At 40.1% G+C, this 26,048-nt stretch overlaps 1 protein-coding gene across 1 annotated transcript in view; it reads left to right on the top strand.

The window, feature by feature from the left end:
- TMPRSS15 (transmembrane serine protease 15) overlaps positions 1-26,048 on the top strand; it is an 84,366-nt gene that overhangs the window by 30,867 nt on the left and 27,451 nt on the right. The window contains exons 11-19 of the mRNA XM_056858205.1: positions 643-780; positions 2,504-2,653; positions 6,215-6,320; positions 7,280-7,430; positions 8,699-8,840; positions 13,298-13,387; positions 15,778-15,903; positions 16,861-17,001; positions 17,120-17,230. Coding sequence (XP_056714183.1) covers positions 643-780; positions 2,504-2,653; positions 6,215-6,320; positions 7,280-7,430; positions 8,699-8,840; positions 13,298-13,387; positions 15,778-15,903; positions 16,861-17,001; positions 17,120-17,230 — 1,155 coding nt within the window. The remainder of the gene's footprint in view (positions 1-642; positions 781-2,503; positions 2,654-6,214; positions 6,321-7,279; positions 7,431-8,698; positions 8,841-13,297; positions 13,388-15,777; positions 15,904-16,860; positions 17,002-17,119; positions 17,231-26,048) is intronic.

Genomic DNA, 26,048 nt, shown 5'->3' with positions numbered 1-26,048 from the left:
AAAACTAAAGGCACAAAAATGCATATGGAAATCAGGGGATAACCTGAAGCTGTATGAGGCCAGGGCCACCGGAAAAAAACCTACGTGGAAAAGCAGTCTGTTTAAAAACATCCTATGCAGCAAATATAACCGCATGGAGAGACAATTATCTGTAGATTTCAACCATGCAGCGAGTCAGACATTACTGCATGCCCTCTACCATGGGGAATAGTAATTCTTGGGGTCCTCATGTGGCAAAGGTTTATAAATAATTGTTTTGTTTAAATCTTTTCTGAAGCAGCTAGAGCCACCCTTCATGGTGCTTTTAAGCAGCCATCAGGTTGTAAAGAACGGTTCTGTTTTTATTCTGAATTTCTAAAGCACAAACAAATTGGAACACATGTGAAGCAGAAAAAGTCTCCATGGCAAATTAATATGGCCGCTGTCTGGCTCACAGGCTGCATAAAGACCCTTGACTTCAACAGGATTTAAGCAGTCTGCTTGCAGGATGGAAGCACATTACATTATCTAGGAACAACTACTTAGAAATAAATAGATGATGACTTTGGAATAAATGTAGTCTATACCCTGTAAACATCTGATGGGCAGATTGTTTGAATTATTATCATTTTTGACAATTTATTTTTGTCTTTTTATCCTTAGCTTTCCTTTGGGGTTCTAATCCTGGTACCATACACATTTTTTCTAATAAAGCCACTGTAGAATTTGCTACAGATTATTCTGAAAATTACATTGGCTTTAACGCAACATATACTGCATTTAATACAAGTGAGCTAAACAGTAAGTATTCTTTGTTACAATGCATATTGTGGAAGATGCTATAGCCACTGCTGCTGCCTAAATGTGAGCACTTTTTTTGGTGCAAATAAATGTGCACCCGATTTCACTGTGTGGCTGTGCCATTGATTTCAATGCCCCCCCTCCCAACATACTTCGGATCCGAATGGTTTCATCACGGTCCTAAAGAAATCCACCGGGCAGTTTTTTATCATTGATTCTAGTGCAGTTGCCTTCCAGTAGAACTACTTTTAGAAATGAATAAAAGTTAAAATATCTAGTTTTAAGCAGTGGCCCAAAAACTAGAATGATTAATCAGCAAAGTGAACCAGTCAGTTCTTTAGCTGGAAAATTTGGAATCTGTAGTATTAATTAAATTTTAATCAGAGCTTAATTTTAAAATAATGTTTGGTGCTGATAAAACTGTTGTATTTCCCGAATTTCAGCAGTACACTTGAGATTAATTTTCTCTACAAACAATGGTTATCTTACTTATTTAGTGAAACGAAAGCATAATCCTAATACTAACCTGCTTCAACAGTATGTTGTTACTTTAATTGGTTTGCTAATGTGTTCATAGTTTTTTTTTTAAAATAATAATAGTCAATTGATTGAAAGTTTAATCCCAAAATTGTTGTACCAGCATTTATTTTTGGATGCATATTACATTTCATTATTATTGTTCCTATTATATATAACATTCCAATATGAGTGATGGGCATAGCAACTCCTGTACTAGCGCAGTGTTCCAAATAATACTTCCTGTTGTGGGTCTGGGCAACAAACATTTAACAGATTTAAATACCTTCCTGATGGCAGGATGGGCTGGAACAGGATCTGCAGAAGAAGAGATAGGATGACAGCTATGCCTGAATGAGAGAATATTATTAGCTCTAAAAAATCCACCATAATTTTAAAAATTAAGTACTGTGAGCAACTATGGCCTTTTATACATGGGTTCTTTCCGTGGCGATCATCCCCTGATTACTTTGGGGCTTCATTTTCATTATGCATGTCCTTTCCGAACTTTAGAAGTCACTTTGCTCTCTCCCCGCATTTTCCCTGTGTTTTCTGAATGCTGCCAGAAACAGCATCCTGAAAATGCAGAGAAAGAGTGAAGTGACTTCTAAAGTTTGGAAAAGATGTGTATAATGAAAACGAAGCCCTGAAGTAGTGTGTGTGTGTGTGGGGGGGGGGTTGATTGCCACGGAAACAACCCATGCATAAAAGTTTACTTCTTGTGGATACATTTTTGGAAGTCTTCATTCTTTTATTTTGGGTAAATGATCATGGATAAAAAAGAAGGACCCGGAAGGGGACCAATCTCAAGAGTTTTAACCAGACAATTTAATGGTACATCACTATACAGCTTTTGGACATACATCAGAATGTTTATCTGTACCTCCACTAAATGCTGTTTGAATAAACAGGTCTTCCATGATGGATCAGACCAAAAGTACTTAATGTAACTGGGAAAGCCTAATAAGTTTGTAATGGTACCACTGTAAAGAAAAAGTATGTGTGGACTATGTGTGATATCCTATATCCAGACAATTATGCAAATACCAAGATTTACAGAAAATAATTTGTAGATTCCTTTTCAAAAGGAAAAGCAATCTCAGTATCTCCCTTTGGTTTGTGATATAAAGAGACTAATCAGTAGATAAATTATAGAATTTCATTGTTCATGCACTGTGAAGTTATTTTATCCAAATTTCATTTCAAGATGGTCAGAAAATTGACTGCAGTTTTGAAGACGGCTTTTGTTATTGGAGTCAAGATTTAAATGATGATGATGAATGGGAGCGAATAAATGGTCCAACCTTTCCTATAACATCTGGCCCTGATTTTGATCATACAACTGGCAATCTCTCAGGTAAGAGCCCAATGGAGATTTTCTGCTAATGTTAGTTGTCTTATCAAAGTAACTTTTTAGAAATAAAACAGAAATGTTCAGAAATAGAAAATAATTTTGCTGCTAGAGACATGGAGTTTTAGCTTATTTGGCTACAGACAATTAGGGCTCCCTGGACCTGTTATTTCCCTTGTGCAGGTTAGGACCTACCGCATGGAGCCATCTGCATTCTTTAGCATCCAGTTATGTCACCTGTGTCAAAATGTGCTGCCAATATTTATCCTATCTTTGTTTGTTTATTTTCTGTTTATTTTTCTGCAGGAAGGTATGCTACAGGAAGGTTGGATGGTTCCATCCAACAATGAAATATAACTATGAAAGTTCACAGCTGCAATGTGTTTATATGGAGCTATTCATTTACTCAGCTTTCTCTGACATCTGCCAATGCAAAGCTAGATAGATATACTTACAGTGAAATGCTATGCCAAATTATTTATTCCATTCTAACCCCATTGATTAAAATGTTTAGACTGGAGTAACTTTGCACCTTGGCTCCATCATCAACCAAAAGGGAGACTGCAGCCAAGAAATCAGAAGGAGATTGAGACTAGGAAAGGGCAGCCATGAAGGAGCTAGAAAAGATTCTGAAGTGTAAGGATGTGTCACTGGCCACCAAGATTAAGTTAATTCATTCCATCGTATTCCCTATTACTATTTATGGATGTGAAAGCTGGACATTGAAGAAAGCTGATAGGAAGAAAGTAGATTCCTTTGAAATGTGGTGTTGGAGGAGAGTGTTACGGATATCGTGGACTGCTCCCCCCCCCCAAAAAAAAATCAGTGGGTTATAGATCAAATCAAGCCTGAACTGACCCTAGAAGCTAAAATGACTAAACTGAAGCTATCGTATTTTGGCCACATTCTGAGAAGAAAAGATTCACTAGAAAAGACAGTCATGCTAGGAAAAGTTGAGGGCAGCAGGAAAGGAGGAAGACCCAACAAGAGATGGATTGACTCAATAAAGGAAGTGGCGATGAGATGATTCCATGCGTGCGCAGCCGCGCAACACGATCACATCACTTCTGGGTTTACCCCTGGAAGCTCTGCATTGCCGTGGCTGTTTTAGTACTTTAGGGCTAAAGTGGCTGCAGCGATGCGGTGCTTCCTGGGGTAATCCCGGAAGTGACAAGATCGTGTCACGCGCAGCTGTATGCATGTGCTATCCCTGCGTCAGAGAAGTCCAGTGGATTGGTGGGCAATTGCCCGCTGAAACCACCCACTAGGCAACCCTAGCTCAAGGGAATGTGATCTAAGCCTGAGTGTAAACCCACTCAAGCCTGAAACAATCACTAACAGGCACAAGATGGTTTCTTTTAAAAAGTGAAAAAGAACACATAAAAAGATAAATATTAACATTTTTTTCAAACTAACCCTCAAAACCTAACTCCTAATTGTGTGTAGGGTGTGGTGGAGATAATACCAGGCCCCTCCTTCTCAGACCCCCCACATCGTCAAGGCCAACATCCACCAGGCCCAGTGGAGTCACAGATGCACCTTGTAGAAATCCTCATACCAGCCAGCTGATAAGTTGCAGCTGGCCCTTTAAGCTGGCCATGAGTAGACAATACTTACTTCGATGGACCAAGGGCCTCATTCAGTAGAAGGCAGCTTTGTGTGTTCGTGTGTGTGAGTCAGGCAGCCACTGACAGCTGGCCTTTTGACAGCTTGCTGTCTGACAATCAGCTATTGAGAAGTTCCAGTCTCAGGGTTGAGAAGGAGAGATGGCCAAGTTTGCAGATGACACCAAATTATTTAGGGTGTTTTTAAAAAATCAGTCTGTGAAGAGCTCCAAAACAGGAGGAATGGATATTAAAATGGCAAATGAGATCCAATGTAAGTGTAAGGTTATGCATATTGGTGCAAAAAATCCCAGCTTCACATATACACTGATGGGAGGGATCTGTGCTGGCAGCAACAGACCAGGAAAGGGATCTTGGGGTAGTAGTGAATAGGTCAATGAAGATATCAACCCAGTGTGTGGTTGCTGTGAAAAAGGCAAATTCCATGCTGGCCATAATTAGACAAGGAATAGAGAATAAAACTGTTGTTATCATACTGCCCTTGTATAAATCTATGGTGAGACCGCACTTGGAATACTGTGTACAGTTCTGGTCACCATACCCCCCAAAAAATAGTATATTGCAGAGCTTGAGAAGGTGCAGAAAAGAGCAACCAAAATGATCAGGGGGCTAGAGAAACTAACCTATGAGGAGTGGTTAAAATGCTTAGGGCTGTTTAGCTTGGAGAGAAGATGATTAAGACGAGACATGATAGAGGTCTATGCATGGTATGGAGAAAGTGCACAGGGAGAAGCTTTTCTCCCTCATAATACTAGGACACAGGGTCATCTGCTGAAGCTGGAGGGTAACAGATTCAAAACAGATTAAAGGAAGTATTTCTTCACACAATAGTTAAATTGTGGAACTCCTACCCCAGGATATGGTGATGGCTGCCAACTTCAAAGGCATTAAGAGGGGAGTGGACATGTTCATGGAGCATCCATGGCTACTAGTTAAAATGAATACTCGTTGTAATGCATACCTATTCTCTCCAGTGTCAGAGGAGCATGCCTATTATCTTGGGTGCTGTGGAACACAGGCAGGACGGTGCTGCTTCAGTCGTGCTAGAGGCACCTGGTTGGCCACTGTGTGAACAGACTGCTGGACTTGATGGGCCTTGGTCTGATCCAGCATGGCTTTGCTGATGTTCTTATATTCTTATGAGAGTAAAACCACATAAATTGCCCTGAAGGCACTATTGGTTGATCACAGGCTTGGCTATGCCCCATAAGGCTTCTGGGTAAGATTGCTCCATGCCTGGCCAGGGCCTTCAAAATGTTTGAGGAAAGAGGCCATTGAGGACAGACCAGCCCTGGCTCACAGTTCAGAAGAAAGTAGCACTAGAGGAGTGGAAGTGGAACAAGGTGATACTCAAACCCTGCCCCTCTGTCTGAGGCCAAGATAAGCCACTTCAGCCAAATTGGGCCCTGGTGTTTAATAGCCAGGGCCAGGAATGCTTTACTCTGTTTTTCTCACCTCTCTTCACCCTAACAGCTCCTAGCTCCTCCAGATGTTGGATTTAGAGCACTGTTCTCATTGACAACTTTTTGTCTGGGGCACCTTCATGTGGAACATTTGGACTCCACTTGAAGCCAAATCAGAGACAGCATGGTGGAGTGGTTAGAGTACCAGAGAAGGATCTGTAAGGTATATGTTCAAATTTCCACTCTGCCAGAGAAGTTTGCTGTGTGACCCTGGGATAGTCATTCTCTCTCTCTCTCTCGCTCTCGCTCTCGCTCTCTCAAAGTTACCTATCTCACAGAGTTGTTGAGAGGAAAAAAATGATGAGGGGAGGAAAATACTGTAAGATGCTTTGGATCCTTGTCATAGAAAAAAAGTTGGCTATAAATATCTAACCAAACAAATGTTCTAAATTCAGTTATATGAAAGTGTGATTCCTGGAGCATGGAGTCATAAGAATTAATACCTTAGTGATGTAACATTACATTTCTTTGTTTTGCAGGGTATTATATTTCGACACCTAGGTTGCTTGGAGGCAAACCAATGCGAGTTCGCCTTCTAAGTTTACCTTTAGTCCCTGCTTCAGAAATGTTCTGCCTGATTTTCTGGTATGATAAACATACATTTACTGTAAAAAGCTATATGGAATTCCATATTATATGAACAAATGCCTAATTTATTTCCATGTAATTTAATTATTGTAGTAGCCATAATCCAAAACTCAAGGGAGCCTGGGGTCCACATGGAAGTTTTGATGAGCCTACTAATGTAATCAAGTCATTAGGATTTCAGGGCAAACTGTGAAGTGATTCTGCAGTGAGCTACAACAATGCCCAAATAGCATATTGTCAAATACAAAGCACATAGGAAGAGAGGGGATTTGCATCACAGATATTTTTTTAAAGGAATCTGCAATGCACATATCTCTTCCATGCAGTCACCCCCACAAATATTTTAGAAATGGAACAAATAGAATCCGGTGGCATTTCCACACCCACAAACATTTGAAGCCACCCCAATTTTCCTGCCCTGAGGTTTTAAATCAGGTCTGCACAGCACCTAATAAGCCCCTCCCCAAATTTAGAAGATCTTTGGAGTATCATTTGCTGCAGCATCTGGAATTGCAATCAGAAAAGATTAATGAGCCCAAGGAAGTACGAAGAAAGAGCTACAGAAGTTATTTGTGTTACTTCCTTATTTGCCAGATTTCAAAAGTGCTCATTGATTCATGTAATCTTTGGATAGAGACAATGTAAATAGTATGAGAAGATCACAGGGCAGAACATCACAGCCTAAATTTATGTATTTATTATGTATTATCAAGAACCTTGTGCCAAGAACTGATAATCTGAGTAAAATTTAGAAAGCATCTGTAGCATATTGGAAAGCTGAATGACGAGATAGAAGAATAGTAACAGGTGCAAAGTGTAGACTTTGTTATAAACCAACTTCATTTCTTGACATGATAATATTACTTCATATATTCAGTATATTCACCTGATTTATATTTGTTCAGTTGGATAAATTTTGGATTAATCAAATCGAGTAACTATTACTGTCCATTCAGGTATCACATGTTTGGTGCTAATGTTTATCATTTGAGTATTAACATCACATATGACCATGACACTGAGAAGACAGTTTTCCAAAAAGAAGGAAATTATGGAAACAACTGGAACTATGGACAAATACTTCTAAATGAAACATCTAATTTTAAAGTACGTCAAACTATTAATATTCAACAGTATTCTCAGCCAGGTCTCGTTTACTTTTGTTGTGGCCATTTATGGACTTTCATCCCAACATTCACATCTGCAAAAATAACATCATCTAGTCTCATCCTAGTACAGTCTGTCAAAATAGATAAACACCCAGAGCTAGGAAATTATATGTAGCTGGCAGTTAAAATTATTATGATTATGTTGGAGCCTTGAAACTTCTGTCTGTCCTAGACAAGCCAATTTTATCACTAGTTAAAAACCTCTGCTAAATCTTTGAAAATGTCACAATATATCCTCAGCTAAATGTAACTTTAATGCCTTAAATATGAATGAAATATGAAGTTTTTCCTATTGGGATTCACACTGGGGACCTTTTGAATCCAAAACAGAATTTCTAGCTCTACACATGTTGTGAAACTTGTTTCCCAATGGGAATGTGCTTAGATCTAGTTTATAAACTATTGGCCAAACATATTTGATAAATCAAGAGAAACTGAAATGTTCTTTCAGCTTTACTGTACTAATGCATGGATGTGGTCAATAGGGTTTACAAAAACCTTTATCTTCCAGCTGTTATGATAAAAACTTTTCAAAAAAAATGTTGCCAGGGAAGAACACCAAAGATGCAGTAGGAACATGAATGTGTTTTCATTTATTTTATGGATTCTAAAATTCCTTGTAAATCTAGTAAATGGATAATATTTGTGGCTTACCCACAGATAATTATTTTTTTAATGATATTTAGAAAGAATCTTGCTTTAAGAGGTTGATAAAAATAGTTTTTGCTCATAGTATTGAAGAATGTTTACAACTATTGACAAGGTTTAAGAAGCTATTGCCCAAACCCATTTCAGTATTTTATATAGTGTGAAATTGCATGTTGCATATTTTACAACTGGTACTTTCACATGTAATCAAAATAGCTGTAAATGCATCAGACCTCACTAGGGTGTTTCTCTTTTTATGAACTGAATAAATACTAAATGAACAGAAACTCGGCTGCGACTTGAAGGCTCTTTACACACACACACACACACGCGCGCACACACACAGAGAGAGAGAGAGAGATCCTTATTACACTCTATGTAATTAACTGTACAAAAACTTAGATCCCACTGCACAAAATGTTCCTAGCTATGTGTTAGAATAAATCTTTTGTTTCTTTTGGTGATGTCCTCCCCAATACCATATGCATAGTTCTACATGGGTTTGCTTACTAAATCATAACTGAAAGGGTCAGTGTAATTTTTGTGATGTTTTTTCAGGTTGCTTTTGATGCCGTTAAAAGACCAGGGTGGGATGACATTGCTATTGATGACATAGGATTAACAAATGGAGGCTGCCCAGAAAGTCCTTATCCAGATCCTACTGTCATCCCCACAGTACCTACCACCCCTCTTCTCCCCAGTAAGTGTAGCTATTGCTTTGGAGTTGTTGTTGTTGTTTTTTAAAACAATCTGTTGGAGCAGATTTTGAGATTCTTGGAGCTTATCATCCATTGAAAACAGGATAACCAATGGCAGAAAATGCAATATTTGAGAAAAGAATTGTATTTTCTGTTCTGGCATTCTGCTGTTCTCCTGCCTAATATACCGTACTTTCACTCTGCTCTTCTTCTTCCTATGTATCAGACCTGTCCTACATATCAGATCTGTCAAGTGGGGGAGTTTGGGCCAGGGGAACACGTCAGAGCAGAAGATACCATGTTTTTCAGAATGTTACGTTTGAGGTTAAGAGCCCCGTGGCGCAGAGTGGTAAGCTGCAGTACTGCAGTCCAAGCTCTGCTCACGACCTGAGTTCGATTCCAACGGAAGTTGGTTTCAGGTAGCCGGCTCAAGGTTGACTCAGCCTTCCATCCTTCCAAGGTCTGTAAAATAAGTACCCAGCTTGCTGGGGGTAAAGGGAAGATGACTGGGGAAGGCACTGGCAAACCACCCCATAAACAAAGTCTGCCTAGTACTTTGGGATGTTGGGATGTGACATCACCCCATGGGTCAGGAATGACCCAGTGCTTGCACAGGGGACCTTTACCTTTTACATTTGAGGTGAGAGGATGTAGCTGTGTTGGGTGGAGTCTCATCACTTCTTCACCACTATATTTCCCCTCATTCCTTCTGTATATGCTACCAGCATCATACATTGATGCAAATTTATCAGTGACATCACCTTACTGATGCAAAATTCCATTAATTACATTACCTAACAATATGATGTTCACTGAAATATGAGTGAGAGCACTGATACGCTATGACTTGTAGCCCAGCCTAAAAATACCTTAATCAAATTCATTCATTTTCAGCATTGCTTGCTATTGCTGTGTTAAATATTGAAAGTCATCCAGCTGATGATGCACATGGGCAATTTTATCAATTTGAGGGGAAAATGTTGTGTGTAATAAATGTCCAATAAATTGGCAAATAGCAACACAAGAAGCAAAGATACAAGGACAGCAATATATGTGTTCGTGGAACAGATAATGACATTCAGAAGCAAGATTAGATTGCTCTATATAATGAAATAATGGCACGGATTGTATCAATTTAGGCTCCGAAAAGCTGGCTAATACGTCTCATTTTATTATCTTCTTTCTGCAGCTAAGACATGCTGAAAAATATTTTCCCTATAGAGCTATCAAAAATTTGAATACCATCAAATTCAATCACTCAACTTGTCACAGTTTTATCATGCTACTGATATTAACAGTGCCCTGCCAAAAACAACAGAGAAACTGAACTCACTCTAGTGAATTACAATAGAAATTGGCAGTAGTCCAGCAGACAGAAGTAAAAGTAAAATTTCCATGACTTTTGATGGAGTTATATTATGATTCTATTTTTTTAAAAAATATTTCACAATATCACAAATATCCATTACAATTTTTTTACTTGCATGCCATTTTGTTTTGTTGGGCAATATCATATTGTGATAAATTATGGCCTTAGACATGTCGCTTTCCCAAAGCTTCAGTTCCGTGGGAAATCAAAAAGTTAATATCTTACCCAGGGCTGTTTTGAGTGTTAATGATATAAGGGACTATGAAGTGCTTTATGCATTAAAAAAGTCCTCAGAGATACTTAATAATAGTGTTTTGTATGCTATGAACTTTGATTGGAATGCCTTTTCCTTGCTCATTCCCTTTTCTTCAGAAACGTCTTGAGAATCCACTCCAAAGCTGTTCCTGAGCTTTGGAGAACCCTCAGGAATGGTTTTGTTTGTGGTGTACTAGACTGCTGCTACAGGGGGGAATTGACCACAACCACACCCCACTTTCCCAAGCTCTTCTGCAAATGGAGTAAAAGCTTACATATCAATCCCAAAGACCCCCCCCCCTCTTCTGGTGTGGCCTGAGAGGTGGCTGAAATGGTTTTGGGGGAAAGTGACTTAAAGCGTCCATGAACCATTTATAGTTCACAGGATATAAGTCAACAGCAATAATAGCAACAGCAATTATACAGCACCATTTTTCAAAATAATTTGACAGTGATCTGGGTATAAAGTATTGTGAAAATAACTCACAAGAGACAAGATGAATTAGCCAACGCTGTCTGAATGAAAATTATAGCAACTGCACATAATTTCTTGTGTTTTATGTTTATATTCTTTAACCGCACACAACAGATGGTACTATTTCATGTTGTTAATTCTAACAACAGCATAACAACAGTAAGTGGCAGTCTTCAGAGCTAGTTGGTTCTTTAGTATCCAAAACACTCATTACTAAAATGAAAGTTGGAATTGGGGTTTGAAGTGCATGTTGTAATTGGTAAAGCTGTCCCTCTTGTAAATAGACATGGAATCCCCATAGAGTAATCTAGAGCAGAAGATCTAGGGGAAAGTACTCTTTGGACTGCTATTTTCATGTTGGCTACATTCAGATAACATTAGGCCAGCAATAAGCCACCATGCGCACAAACCTGGTTTGTAACTGTGCTTGACTATATATTTCATTTCTCCCCTTTTACTTCTTGCACAAAGCATCCTGGTTAGGAACTTGCTGTGGTTTATCCTGATGTATGAATGCAGGTACACAGATTAACCGGAACAATTTCCCTCACACTGTTATTGTAAATGTGAACATTTTGAACACAGAGATGTGTGCAGACTACCTGTATTAGCACATGGATTTTCAACTACCAGCCCTAAAGCACTGAAGTTACAGGTTTTCTCCATGACCATATACTCTGTTCATATGTCCTTTGGAGATAGAAATGAATAGGATAAGGGAGGGATTGGGATCACCATATATTAATGTGCCCATGTGAAAGTGAGACATGGGCCCTTGAATACAAACAGTCCTGAGTCGCCAACTGGTATGACTTCTGTCACCAATGCAGATGGGTTCATTTCTACATGTATGAATGAGTAAACAAGTCTCATATAGATTTCCTCTTGGTGGCTATTAGTCACATACATCACTTAGGCAAATATCATTACTTTTCTTCTACTTTTCACTACTATTGACTTTTGTCATTATATGCTTATTTTGAAGCTGTTACTAATAATGTCTAATAACAGAGCATAACAGAGATGTATAAAGCCATATTATAAAAGAAAAATAGTCAAATTATCATTAGACTTAATGGTGTCATTCTTGTAAAGGCAGATCTGGTAAGTGCTTCTGACAAGCCATTTCTACCTACACCACTGTTAATATATCTTGTGACCAAGAATAAATGGTACCTTACCTAGTAAGCTGTACAATTTTACTTGAAATTATTCTAAAAAATTAGCTATGTGATATTTAGGATTGCCAAGCTTCAGGTGGTGGCTGGAGATTTCCTATTACAACTGATCTCCAGCAGATAGAGATAATTTCCCCTGGAGAAAATGGCCACTTTGGTAATTGAACTTATGGCATTGAAGTAACTCACCTCTCCAAGCCCCGCCCTCCTCAGGCTTCATCTCTAAAATCTCCAGGTAATTCTCAACCCGGAGCTGGCAACCCTATTGAGATTTAAGAAGCTTTTCTACTTAGTGCATAAATGCTAGGGAGGCTTGTAATTTTGGCAGGTTTGATAATACCAATAACATAGTTTTATTTTATTTTTTACATAGAGCCACAAATACAAAGTCCTAGTATGGCCTTATTGGCTATAAAGTCCAACCCAATGCTCAGTACAGGAAATCCAAAGCTAGAGCATTCCCATCGGCTGGGTGCCCAGTTTCTACATGACCTCTAGCAAGGAGAAAGCTCCCACAATGAGCTCCATTGTCAAACTGATCTCATGGTTAGGAAGTTTCTTCTAATGTTCAGCCAATGTTTATTCTCCTGAAATGTGTTCATGCCCTATGGAGCAGCAGAGAACACTTCTTTGCACTCTTACAATTGATAGCCTTTGAAGAGAAGGATCACATCTCAGTCTTCACTGGGCTCCTTCAACTTTTCCCCATAAGACTTGTTTTCCAGATCCATTATTATATTTTCTTCTATCCTCTGAACCTGTTCCAGTTTGTCTGCATCTTAAAGTGTAGCACCCAGAACAAGACACAGTGCTCCAGATAAAGTTTGGCTAGCACAGACTGGTGGTTTTATCAATCTTAAGATAAATAATCTATTTTTGGATCTCTTTAAAGTCATCCTCTATTCTAAAGTATTGTTAAATGACGTCTTTGTACACGATGAATAATGATACTAATTCTGATAATGAGCTTTAAGCTAAATAAATGAATAAATAAATGGAAGCCTTTTGATAATTTGTCACCTTATTTAGACAAATGGGAAATAAGAATAAGTAACTGGACAACTGAAGTTGTAACAATAATTTAATATTTTCAAATTTCTAACAGAATTAAGTATTCTTACCTGCAATACACTAGTCCAAAGTAAGCACGTTGTCACTTCTGAACCTTTCCCCCCCTTTTAGCTGACTGTGGCGGGCCTTTTGATTTGTGGGAGCCAAATACTACATTTGCTTCAATGAACTACCCCAACAAATACCCCAACCTAGCCACTTGTAAGTATTAAAACTTCAAAACTGAAACAGAATTGATGAGAATACATGCTTGTAGCAGCACATATTTAGTTTTCTTTAAAGAAAACTGTACAGGTCCATGGAACATTTTAGGATTTTTATATTGTAAGAGTAACTGGAGCCTAATGTGCCTATATGAGCTATAAGAAAGCAAGAAAGTGCATCTGGAAATAAGCCAATTGAAATCTGAATAAAATAATCTCTACCCTTTAAAAACTTTAGTATAATTAATCTGATTAACAAAAATTACATTTAGAAGGTGCTGAAATTATTCAGAAATGCCTGTTATTCTGCTTCTTACAGTTGCACAATGTGAGGAAAGAATATGTGTGAGGCAGCAAAGGAAGACTATGCCATTACAATTCTCTACTGAGATATAGGCCATGACCGCACTACTCATTTTCAACATTTAATTAAACGTCTTATCTTTGTGTGATCGCACTAAAAGCCTTCCCTTTAGTTTTGAAGATGATTTCAGACTGTAGATTGTCCATGCTTCTAACAAATGCTTATATGACAAAGTTTTTCCTTTCTCTGTTTTAAAGATGACTTCCCCCTTGGTGCGATCATTTAGAGATGTGTTATTCATTTCTCCACCCATCTCCCTCCCCTCCCCTCTTCTCCCCGCCATCCATTTCTGATCGCCAACAAACAACTGCAGCTGAGAGCATGGAAAACACACACACACACACAACGCTTCCCCTGGAGATTTCCCCCACCGCCTGCTCACTTGTTCTTGTTTTTTAAACACAACACTCCTACCATGCTTCGTTAGACCCAATGCTCAAAATAAGCAAAAAAAAAGTGACTTTGGTGCCCCAGACTAGCTCCCCCCCCCCCAATAAAAGCAAGGAGCAGAATCCAAGTGGGGATTTTAACCCTTTAGCTGATCATCTGAATGCAAAGGAACTTGTGGGAGAGAAGGCAGTGATGACTTGGGCACCCCAGACGAGCTCACCCCCCCTTCCAGGACATTTTCAAAAAGGACAAGTGTGGTCAGAAAATTAGCATTCATTTCCAAGTTTCGGCGATTGACAATGAGGAAAATGTGAGGTATGTAATTAGTGCAGTCATGGCCATAGTCTAATCAGAAGAATTATGATTTTCCCTAGAAAAAAATCCCCATCAGTGTTTCCAGTCAGTGCACTGATTCCAGAGAAGGCCTTTCTTGATTACAGGATCAGTAGGGACTTTTTTGTAGTTGATATACTGGGGGATAAAGGCATTGCCAGGTATCATAATAGGTTTTTCCCCATATCGATATTCCTTCAAGTTGCAGTTTTTGTTAGCTTTAGCAGACAAAAAGTACAAGTTTGCCTTCATGGCTCAAAATGCTTAAAAGTGACCTTGATATACTTGAGTTCCAAAACAAATGTAATTCTGGGAGATGGTCTTTTTTAGAAGGGCAACAACAGACATGCAGGATATCCCTCTGAATCAGGGCCCTGCACAGCAGCAATTATCTCTTCAAAACATCCGGAAGAACCACTGGCAGATCTCCCAGGGTTAAATCTGTTTTACCCTGAGATTAAATTCCTTAAAATGTTCCTTTATTTTGAGTGTTGTATGCTATTTTTGTCCTGATCTGGATAGCCCCAGGTTAGCCTGATCTCATCAGATCTCAGAAGCTAAGCAGGGTCAACCCTGGCAAGTATTTGGATGGGAGACCGCCAAGGAATACCAGCATCACTATGCAGAGGCAGGCAATGGCAAACCACCTCTGAACATCTCTTGCCTTTAATACCCCACCAGGGGTCACCATAAGTCATATGTGACATGATAGCAAAAAAAAAAAAAAAGCTATTTTTCACAGAAGTTTGCCATAAGTTTTCATTAAATAGTACTTTACTGTTCGTAAAATCTTTCTATTGTAAATCAATATTCTGAAATCTTACAATTTCCTTTTCATACTTTGTAGATGTTTATCTTTTTTTTCATATGTTCCCTTTTCTTTAAATGATTTTCTTGCCAGACCCATTTGCTGCATTTTTAAAGCCTTCAGAGATATTCACGTAAGCAGTTACCTTCAGGGTATCAGTTTGGGTAGAATGGGTGGTCTGTTGGCTGCAGGCGGGACAGCTGTTGATGCTCTGGAAGCTGGGCAGAGATAGCTCATTTTTCCCCTTCTTCCATCCCCTAGGCTGTCAGTTAAGGTGGCATTCGGCAGAGGGTTTCAAGAGGAGAGGAAAGGAGCATTGATTTTGTTTATTCACTCTCAGACTAGAAGGGAATGCTGCTGCATGTGGACGCCACTTTGAATAAGCTGCTGCTCTCATTTCATTATGTGCAGATGTTTACAAATGAGCAATCTGGTTGTGTCTATGAAGCAAAGGGGGTTCTTTGTTCTTTCATTCTTGAATGTTATTTTCTAGGTGTGTGGTATTTAAATGCGGAAAGGGGGAGAAATATACAGCTTCATTTCCAATATTTTGATCTGGAGAATATTGATGATGTTGTAGAAATCAGAGATAGTGGAGGAGAGGAGTCTTTATTTTTGGGCAAGTATGATTTACAAGTTCATTTGATATAGCATATACAATTAAAATGTGCAGCATAGTGCGCGTATTTCATTTTCGCTGAAAAATGCAAGCCAACTGAGTTACAAAAGCCGTAAATATGTCTGTGGTACATTTGGTAATAATTTCAGTTGGCTGAGAATCAGGGCATAGCATTGTTACTGTATTCTTAGATTTTACAATAAACATCACAATCCAAAAGGATTTTCAACAACAACAGCACTGACTGCATAAGTGAAACTAGAACTGGGCAGAAGAGTCACAAGTTACCACTGCAGAAATGATTTGGTAGAACTGAACTTTTTTCACAGATTTCACTGAAACTTCCTAGTTGATTTCCAGAATTCATATGGATTTTGGAGTGGCCCTTCTGGATTCCCAAATGATTTGGACACCATGATATGGCTGCCATGAGGTTGTTAGGATAATCAGAAAATGGCTTGGTGTCGGATGTGTGCAATGACATCGTTGCACTACATTGCTATGTGATGTTACAGAGACCTTCATACACATCTGGAAAATTCTAGTAGTGAATTTGCAACTTTGTGGAACCTGCCAGATCTGTTTATGGATTATAAATCCATTCCAGGAAAATTATACCCAGGAAGAATCTATAAAGTTTATACAGATTTCAGTAGGGGAATAATTCAGTGAAATGTGCAGATTAAATGCATATACCACAGGAGACTATTGGTAGAAAGAAGGCATATATTACATACTTTTATTGAAAAAAATAGGGTTTTTTTCTCTCAAAGAAACATTTAAAGAATTAAGGAATATTTTTGAAAACTAATGTTGGAAAAACATTAGATTAGGATGAAGAAAAAATGGATAGTATGCTATTAAAAGCTTTTTGCAAACTTTGATCTGTAACAAAATATTACAATTTTTATAAAAAAGACCTATATCTGGAATATATCCTTTTTTCTCTATGAGCAGCTGTATATACAGGAAAATCTCCAGTACCAGATATATTCTCCACAACTCACCAAATGACTGTCCTCTTCATTACTGATAAGGCTGGAACTAGGAATGGATTTGTAGCCAATTTCACCACTGGCTATCATCTAGGTGTGGCAGGTAAGTTTAGCATGCTTTAAAAAAACTTCCATTGAGAATATTTCAGCCTTTAAAAAATAATAAGTCCAGAATTTCAATTAAAAATGTTTCTTCATGAAACATCATTTTTATTTTACAGAACCATGTACGCCCAAATATTATCAGTGTGGAAGTGGGGAATGCATACCAGTGGTTTACCTTTGCGACCAATCCCAGCACTGTAAAGATAATTCTGATGAAACAGACTGTGGTAAATACTTCCTTCTTAAACTGGAAACAAGATGTCTATTTCTGGTGTGTGTGATATATTTGGTTATTTAAAATCACCCAATATATAACACAGCTTCAAGGAGGATAATGGTTTCACCATTGTTTGCAGTCCTAAGGGCATCAGCAGCACCATGTGGAAATGAAGAAAGTAAACACATACTGCCAGGAAGTGGGTAAACAAAGGCCACAGCTTTATTGATTAAAGCAGATGGAGCATTAGTGAAGCATAGGGCATGGATCCAGGCATCGGGCGACCACCCTGTCAACCGATTAAATAATCCCCAACCTGAGTGTTGGGGGGCTACCATGGAGTGGCAAATTAGTGGTTCCACTAGGACAGAGATCTCTAAGTGGTACCTTTTCCACCTGTCCTCTGAGCCAGAACGCAAGGCCAAGCACTGGTCAGGAGAGGCAGGGGGATGCTCCTGCCCCCTCCCCTGAGCAGCAGCCCGCCCCCTCCACCCCAGTGATTGGCTGCCAGCTGAGGAGGGTTGGATCAACCAAGCAAGCATGCAGCAGGGCAGAAGCAGCCAGGAGAAACTTCTCCAGCTGCTAGGCTCCATTTCTTCCCAATGTTATAAGAACATAAGAAAGGCCCTGCTGGATCAGACCAAGGCCCATCAAGTCCAGCAGTGTGTTCACACAGTGGCCAACCAGGTGCCTCTAGGAAGCCACTAACAAGACGAGTGCAGCAGCACCATCCTGCCTGTGTTCCACCGCACCCAAAATAATAGGCATGCTCCTCTGATACTAGAGAGAATAGGTATGCAGCATGATTAGTATCCATTCTAACTAACAGCCATGAATACCCCTCTCCTCCATGAATATGTCCACTCCCCTCTTAAAGCCCTCCAAGCTGGCAGCCATCACCACATCCTGGGGCAGGGAGTTTCACCATTTAACTATGTGTTGTGTGAAAAAATACTTCCTTTTATCTGTTTTGAATCTCTCACCCTCCAGCTTCAGCAGATGACCCCGTGTTCTAGTATTATGGGAGAGGGAGAAAAACCTCTCCCTGTCCACTCTCTCCAGACCTCTATCATGTTTTCCCTCAGCCGCCTTCTTTCCAAGCTAAACAGCCCTAAGCGTCTTAACCGCTCTCCATAGGACAGTTGCTCTAGTTCCCTAATCATTTTGGTTGCTCTTTTCTGCACCTTCTCAAGCTCTGTAATATCCTTTTTTTAGTTGTGGTGACCAGAACTGTACGCAGTATTCCAAGTGTGGTCTCACCATAGATTTGTACAAGGGCAGTATGATATCAGCAGTTTTATTCTCTATTCCTCGTCTAATTATGGCCAGCATGGAATTTACCTTTTTTACAGCAGCCGCACACTGGGTTGACATCTTCATTGAGCTATCCACTACCACCCCAAGAACCCTTTCTTGGTCTGTCACTACCACCACAGATCCCATCAGTATATATGTGAAGTTGAGATTTTTTGTCCCAGTATGCATCACTTTACACTTACTCACATTGAATCTCATTTGCCATTTTAATGCCCATTCTTCCAGTATGCAGAGATCCTTCTGGAGCTCTTCACAGTCCAATTTTGTTTTAACCACCCTAAATAATTTGGTGTCATCTGCAAACTTGGCTACTTCACTGTTTAACCCCAACTCCAGGTCATTGATGAACAGGTTGAAAAGCACCGGTCCCAACACAGATCCCTGAGGCACCCCACTGCTCACATCCCACCATTGTGAGAACTGACCATTGATTCATACTCTCTGCTTCCTATTTTTCAGCCAGCTCTCAAACCATAAGAGGACTTGTCCTCTTATCCCATGACTATGAAGTTTGCTTAGCAGTCTTTGGTGGGGGACTTTGTCAAAAGCTTTTTGGAAATCCAAATACACAATATCCACAGGCTCATTCCTGTCCACATGCTTATTGACACTTTCAAAAAACTCTAATAGGTTAGTGAGACAGGAGCTACCCTTACAGAAGCCATGTTGGGTTTTGCCCAGCAGACCTTGCCCTTCTATATGCTTGACAATTCTATCTTTAATAATGCTTTCCACTAATTTACACGGAACAGATGTTAAGCTAACTGGCCTGTAATTTCCTGGGTCCCCCCTGGAACCTTTTTTATAAATGGGTGTTACATTGGCCATTCTCCAGTCCTCTGGTACAGAGGCTGATCGAAGGGACATATTACATATCTTTGTTATAAGTTCAGCAATTCCCCATTTGAGTTCTTGAAGAACTCTAGGATGAATACCGTCTGGTCCCTGTGGGGAATTTTTCAAGGAGATTTGCTGCGCTTTCAATTCTGATTTGTGTCGGTGCAAATTTTTGGTTATTTATTGTAGGTCCGCATTTTCCCAGAATGAGCAATAAAAGGCGCGTTATAACTGAGGCAACTGAAACCACTTTTGAGCCGTCCTTTCCTGTTGGTGCGTGTTTTTTGGCTCAGAGGCCCATGAAGAATTGTTTGCTTCAGTTCCGCTGCCCCTGCCCGTGACGTCTACTTTCTCCTCCCCCAAGAACAGTGATTGGCTGGGGGAGTTTCGCGCTCAGACAAGAATACCGCCCCTTTTGCTGCCTGCCTGCCTGCCTAGAATCCTGGCACTTCTCTCCCTCCGTCCCCGCATGCCTTCCCCGCCCCTCACCTGGGATGGGTCTTGGAGCTGGGCCCACACCTCCAAGCCCAGGGGGACGTTGGACGGACGGCTCCAGGGGGAGACTGTTGGGGCCACGCCATGTGCTCCTCGCGCGCTGGATGGTGGTGGTGGTGGCAGCTCGGTCTAGGGCAGCTGGACCCGTGGGGGGATGTTCAAGGGAAGGGGCTGTTGGCCCCTCTACCCCAGCGGGGAGGGGGGAATTTTGAGAATTCGGATGGGAAAAATGTGTATCCTTAGAGCGGAAAACCCAAGGCAAAACTCCCTCCTATCACTCTTCTGAAGAGGGGCAGCCACTCTGTTCTGGGTCTCCCTTCTCTCTCTCGATGCACTGGGGCTGGATATGGGCCGGCGTGCAAGCCAGGGGCCTTCTTTCCTCTTCCCCCCCACCATGCACACTGGCTGGATCGGGGCCGGCGCGCAAGCCAGGAGCCCTTCTCTCTCTCATGATGCACTGGGACCAGATCATGGCCAGCACAAGCCAGGGGCCTTCTTTCCTCTCCCCTCCCCCTCCATGCACACTGGCTGGATCGGGGCCGGCGAGCAAGCGAGGAGCCCTTCTCTCTCTCACGATGCACTAGGTCAGATCAGGGCCAGCGTGCAAGCCAGGGGCCTTCTTTCCTCTCCCCCCCTGCCATGCACACTGGCTGGATCAAGGCCGGCGAGCAAGCCAGGAGCCCTCCTCTCTCTCATGATGCACTGGCTTTAATGCAAGAGGTTTACAGTGGCCATTTATGCACGGGAGGTTTTTCCTTGGATTTGCTGCTCTCTAGATGCACCCTTTTCCCATCCAAATTCTCAAAACTCAACAATCAGCCCCCAAGAAGAGTTTTGAGAATTAGGCTTGGGAGAATGTGCATCTAGAGAGCTGCAAATCCAAGGCACACCTTGGATCCAAGGCACACCTCTTGGCACATGGATGCAATTCCTGCCCCCCTATCCTGTCTTTCATTAAAGGGCAATGGTTTCCACACCTATAGAAAATAGAGGGAAGCTTTGAGGAAAGCGCTGCCTTGCCCCCCCCCCCCGCAATTTGGAATCTGACTGTTCCAAAAGCAGAACAGAGCAAGGGTGGAAGAAAAATGGAGGAGACCAGAGGGACTGGTGGTTGTGTTTTGCGCTGGGGCTGGTGAACCACATGAGGTAATCTGCTGGGTGGAGATGGGGCAGAGTTGGGGGCAGGCATAAACAATGAGCTTGTTGGAAGGGGATGCCTCCTGCAAAAGGGACAGACCAAACCGTTGTCAAATACAGCGTGCTTTGTTCCCATGAAAAACCAAAACTACAGATAATTGACGGGGATAAATTGCCGCCTTGAAAAAAACATTTAAATCGGGTTTTTTATTGGTCCGTGGCAAAAGAGAAGCAAAATCTACCATGAAAAATGCCCCTGTGACTTGTTAGTTTGCAGTTTGTCTAGACATTCTAGGACTTCCTGTCTTGTTACCACTATTTGCCTCAGTTCCTCATTTTCCCCTCTTCAAAATCTCTGTTCAGGAGAAGGAATCTTCCCTGTATCTTCAACAGTGAAGACAGATGAGAAAAATTCATTTAGTTTTTCAGCAATCGCTTTATCCTCCCTTAGAGTTCCTTTACTCCCATTGTCATACAATGGTCCAACTGCTTCCCTAGCTGGTTTCCTACTCCTAATATACTTAAAGAATTTCTTATTGTTTGTTTTGATGTGTTTAGCAATATGCCCCTCAAAATCTTTTTTTGCATCTCTAATTATCTGCTTGCATTTCCTTTGTGCAAGTTTGTGTTTGCTTCTGTTCGCCTTGTTTGGGCAAACCTTCCAGTCTCTGAAGGAAGACTTTTTTTCTCTAATTTCTTCCTTCACCTTACCCGTTAGCCATGGTGGTGACCTCTTGGACTTATTACTACCTTTCCTGACCTGCGGTATACAAGCTAGCTGAGCCTCTTGTAATGTGGACTTGAGTAACCCCCAAGCCTTTTCAAGAGTTTTAACCCTCCTAACTGTTCCTTTCAACTTCCTCTTTACCAGTTTCCTCATTTTAGAGAAGTTCCCTCTTTTAAAGTCAAAGGTGATTGTGTGAGATTTCCCAGTCACTTTCCCACTTGCATATAAATTAAATTTGATGCAATAACTATTGCCAACTGGCTCAACTACATCCACATCCCACACTAAATCACTGGCAGCACCACAGAGTATTAAATCCAGGATCACCTCCCCTCTGGTTGGGTCTATGACCAACTGTTCGAGGGCATAGTCATTTAGGATGTCTAAAAATTTTATCTCTTTGGCTTGACTGGAGCATACATTTATCCAATCAATATGAGGGAAGTTGAAGTTTCCCATTATTACTACTTCATTACCTTTACATGCTTACCTAATTTCATTCTCCATCTCAAGATCACCCTGAGCCATTTGGTCAGGGGGCTGATAGAACGTCCCCAGTATTAAATCTTCTTTGGGGCCCGGAATTGTCACCCATAAGGATTCTGTGGACGAGTCTGCCTTTTTTATGGTCTCTAGCTTATTAGACACTATGCCTTCCTTGATATACATAGCAACACCCCCTCCAATACGCCCTTCCCTGTCATTTCTATACAATTTGTAACCAGGGATGACTGTATCCCACTGGTTCTCTCCCCTCCACCAGGTTTCTGTAATGCTCACTATATCTATGTTTTCTCTTAAAACTATGCACTCTAATTCCCCCATTTTTGCTTGGAGGCTTCTAGCATTAGCATAGAAACACCTCCACACTGTTTCTCTCTTTCGACTTGCCTGGCATGTGCCTTTGGGCATCTTTAAGTGGCTATCCATCATTTTCTCTCCATTCCCTTTCATGTCCAAGTAATTCTCATGTGGTCAATCTGAAGCAATTTTCCATTTGTCCGTGTGCTCTGAGTTTGGCTCACAGTGGTTTTGTTTGTCCACTTCAGTAAGACCTTACAATAGTTGTCCTGGCTTATCAGAATTGGGCACCAAGTTGATATTGATGGACATGGTTAATACCATTGAAACAATTACATCGGTGAAACATCTGGTGTTACATATTGAATCTAGTATGGTGTTACATATCTAAATGTATATATAACAATAGTTAAAACAGTCTAAATCCAAAAGGTGAAGAGCCAAGCTTTTTTATTCATTTCAGTGCACACATTTTTCTTTTAGAATGTTTGAGAAGTATGCTTAGAACTACATTATTATGCTTATTTTCAAGTAAATGAGTTTCGGCTCAAGCATAAGCCTGATAAAAGTGTTTGACAGAGCATAAAACAGCTGTGTGGAGCAGCATTTCAACTGTTTCACAACACATATGTGGGTTACTTTGACAACAGTGACAGCTGTTGTCATAGTACCATCTGTGGAGATAGTTATTTCCAAAATTAAATGTTCCATACATAACTTTGTTTCACATAAAACAAATGTAAAAGTCTCTGTACAACAATTTATATGCAGAACTGATGTTAAAGTGATGTTGAGGACTGGTAAAAAAATGAAATTGCTATTACAGACCAAGTGCTGTCTGACACAATTGTTTCTGTGGGTGGATGTTTAGATTTGGAGACATATCTCCTTAGTTTATGCTAGATGAATCAAAACTGTTACAACTGAAAACCTTAGACATCTGTTGGCAGGTATCTTGAACTTCATGATTAGCAGTATATATGTCCAGAGGCAAAATATAATTCCGCATATATCTTATCATGAGACATTTTTATATAAAAAAGCAAATGTTTTCTGTTCTGTTAGTTTTTGTAAGAGAGGACAAGCAAAATCACAGGCTATCCCCCCACTCCCTTCCAAAAATAGGAATAAACACTGTTATTTTAAAAGAAGCACATGGAAATATTTTGCAATAATTTCCTAAAGGGTTTAAAATCTAAATAAAGGAAATTATTTATGTGCTCTTGTTTGAATCCAAAAATGTGATTGGTACCAGTAAATGCCACAGTTAAGCCCAAACTGCAGAATGAGACATTCTTATCAAGTGCCCCAGCTGATGTGGTTGCCCTTGTCTTCCACATCAGTCATGGCCTGTGTGCGCTGTAGCTTTTGAGCTGGGTTTTAACACTGATCATATTTATTTTACTAGAAGTTCAATGTCCCAGAAAAGATCCCAAAGCAAAATCCATGTAATAGCTTCTATTAAGACAAATAACACAAAATAAGATAAATAACACAAAATAGTATGTGAACATTACATTACAGTTCCCTCAGCAGGCTGGACTTTAAAAAAAAAAAAAAAGATGAGAGAATTTATTTTTCTTTTAGCCCATGATCTTGACTTGAGGCCATTTGTATGCTCCTTTGTGGAGAGGCATTCATGCTGACTTAGGGCCAAACTAGATGTGAAGTGTTCTGGTACCTGAAAAGTCATGAGGGGAACAAGATCACCTCTGCCCACTGTGCTGCAGGCTTGATCAGAAATGCGCCCTCAGACCACTTTTAAATGTTCTGTACAATGGTGGCATTTTTAAAACGATGGTAGCATCTCTGTGGCAGACATGAGGATGCCACCACATCTAGTCTGGTCTTTAGGAGGCACTGAGTATAGAGCAGAGATGGTTTCATGAATCCTTTCCCTTGCAGGAAAAAGGGAGATCAACAGTAGCCTTCCATTAAATTAATCAAACATCTCTCTGAAACCCTGAACTAATTGGGTTTAGAAGTGTCAAACTGTGCTTAGGATGGCAATGTTGTCATGGTTCTGTTCAAGTAACCAAGCTCTTAGAATCGACCCCTTCCTGAAAAGGGATGTGTTATCTTATTCAGCCTGTTACCCACTAGGCAGGAATCAATGCTTTCCACCTCTTTCAAGATAGACTTTCTCTTGAAATGCTCCAGTAAAAATATATGAGTAAAATACTATTTATTTCACATAAAATATATGCATGTAAATGGTTACAGAAATAAAAACTATATTGTTTAGTTCAATAGTATATAGGTATTCTTATAAATGCTATCTTATGTATGCAAGCAATATTAGCAATATCAACAATCTCTATGACTCTATATGAGAGTTTCCCAAGTATATATTTCATTCAGGAAATAATACTGTTTACAGAAATCTTGTAAAATAATGGTTAGTGCATTGAATAAGTATCTCACTTCAATTTATTCAAATATAAGACATACTTTACCTAGTCATGTCATTGCAGAGTTTCTGTAAGGTTTCTATAAGTTCACTTAGAATAGTTAGATTTCCTTCAGGTATTCTCTAAGTATTACTCTGTTATTTCAATGCCTTTAGCAGTTGTAAAGGTAGGAGAGATCTCTTTGGTTCCATAGTTTCATGTTAGAGCGGATACTATAGCTCTCCCAGCAGTCTGTTTGTGACTGAAGGCATGAGACCATAGAGTCTCTATATGTTTAAGGTTTGTGGGTCTGAAGCCCATGTTCAGATTAGAAAAGGCTATGTGAAAGCCATCTTTGAGTATGCTTTGCTGTATAGCTAAGAGCCACTTATAAGGCTTTGGCTATACCGTAATTAATCAGTATTTGAAGCTATGTGTAAAGCTTATCATTATGTGTAGAGTATAAACTCTATTGTACAATCTCTCTGGCAGTGCCAATCTTTAGAGAGTACTGAGTATAGTTCAGTTTAAGAGTTTAAGGCTCCATGGATCTCCATCCATGTATTCCAATTATATGTATTCCAACTGGAGTAATTCTATGTGTTAGCCATTGTTGGCTGTGATGCATGTTTGTATGCATATGTATATCAGACAGTTCTGTGTAAGACCTTAGTTTTAGAACTGACTGCAGAGCATATTCAGTGCTTTCTCCTTGGAATATGCTCTGGTAGTGGGCTTCTTAGAGAAGCTGCATTTACACCTTGTCTGTCAGAACTAGGGAGTCTATACATAAGATAGATCTTGTGAGGACTTATATTTGGCCAATAGCTTCTATAAGTTCTCAGTGACACCATACTCAAGTATGATAAGATCCATACCTTTATAATCCTTAGATTATGAGGGCCTTCATCACATATTTAGGATGAAGCATTGCACGGACAGTTATTCCAGACAATCAGTCTCAGAGAGACAAACTGTGTGGTATAATATCTCTCTATGTGAGAGTTCTCCAGACTTAGAGACAAGTATAAATGATTGTTCCTAATTCACGCAAGAATCAGGTTCCTAATTCACGCAAGAATCAGGCTGCCAAGTTTTACATCTTTGGTAGATGGGGGAAGTCC

Source organism: Euleptes europaea, chromosome 12 (assembly GCF_029931775.1).
Source record: "Euleptes europaea isolate rEulEur1 chromosome 12, rEulEur1.hap1, whole genome shotgun sequence".
Classification (NCBI taxonomy): Eukaryota; Metazoa; Chordata; class Lepidosauria; order Squamata; family Sphaerodactylidae; genus Euleptes; species Euleptes europaea.
This window is presented reverse-complemented; position numbering and strand designations above follow the sequence as displayed.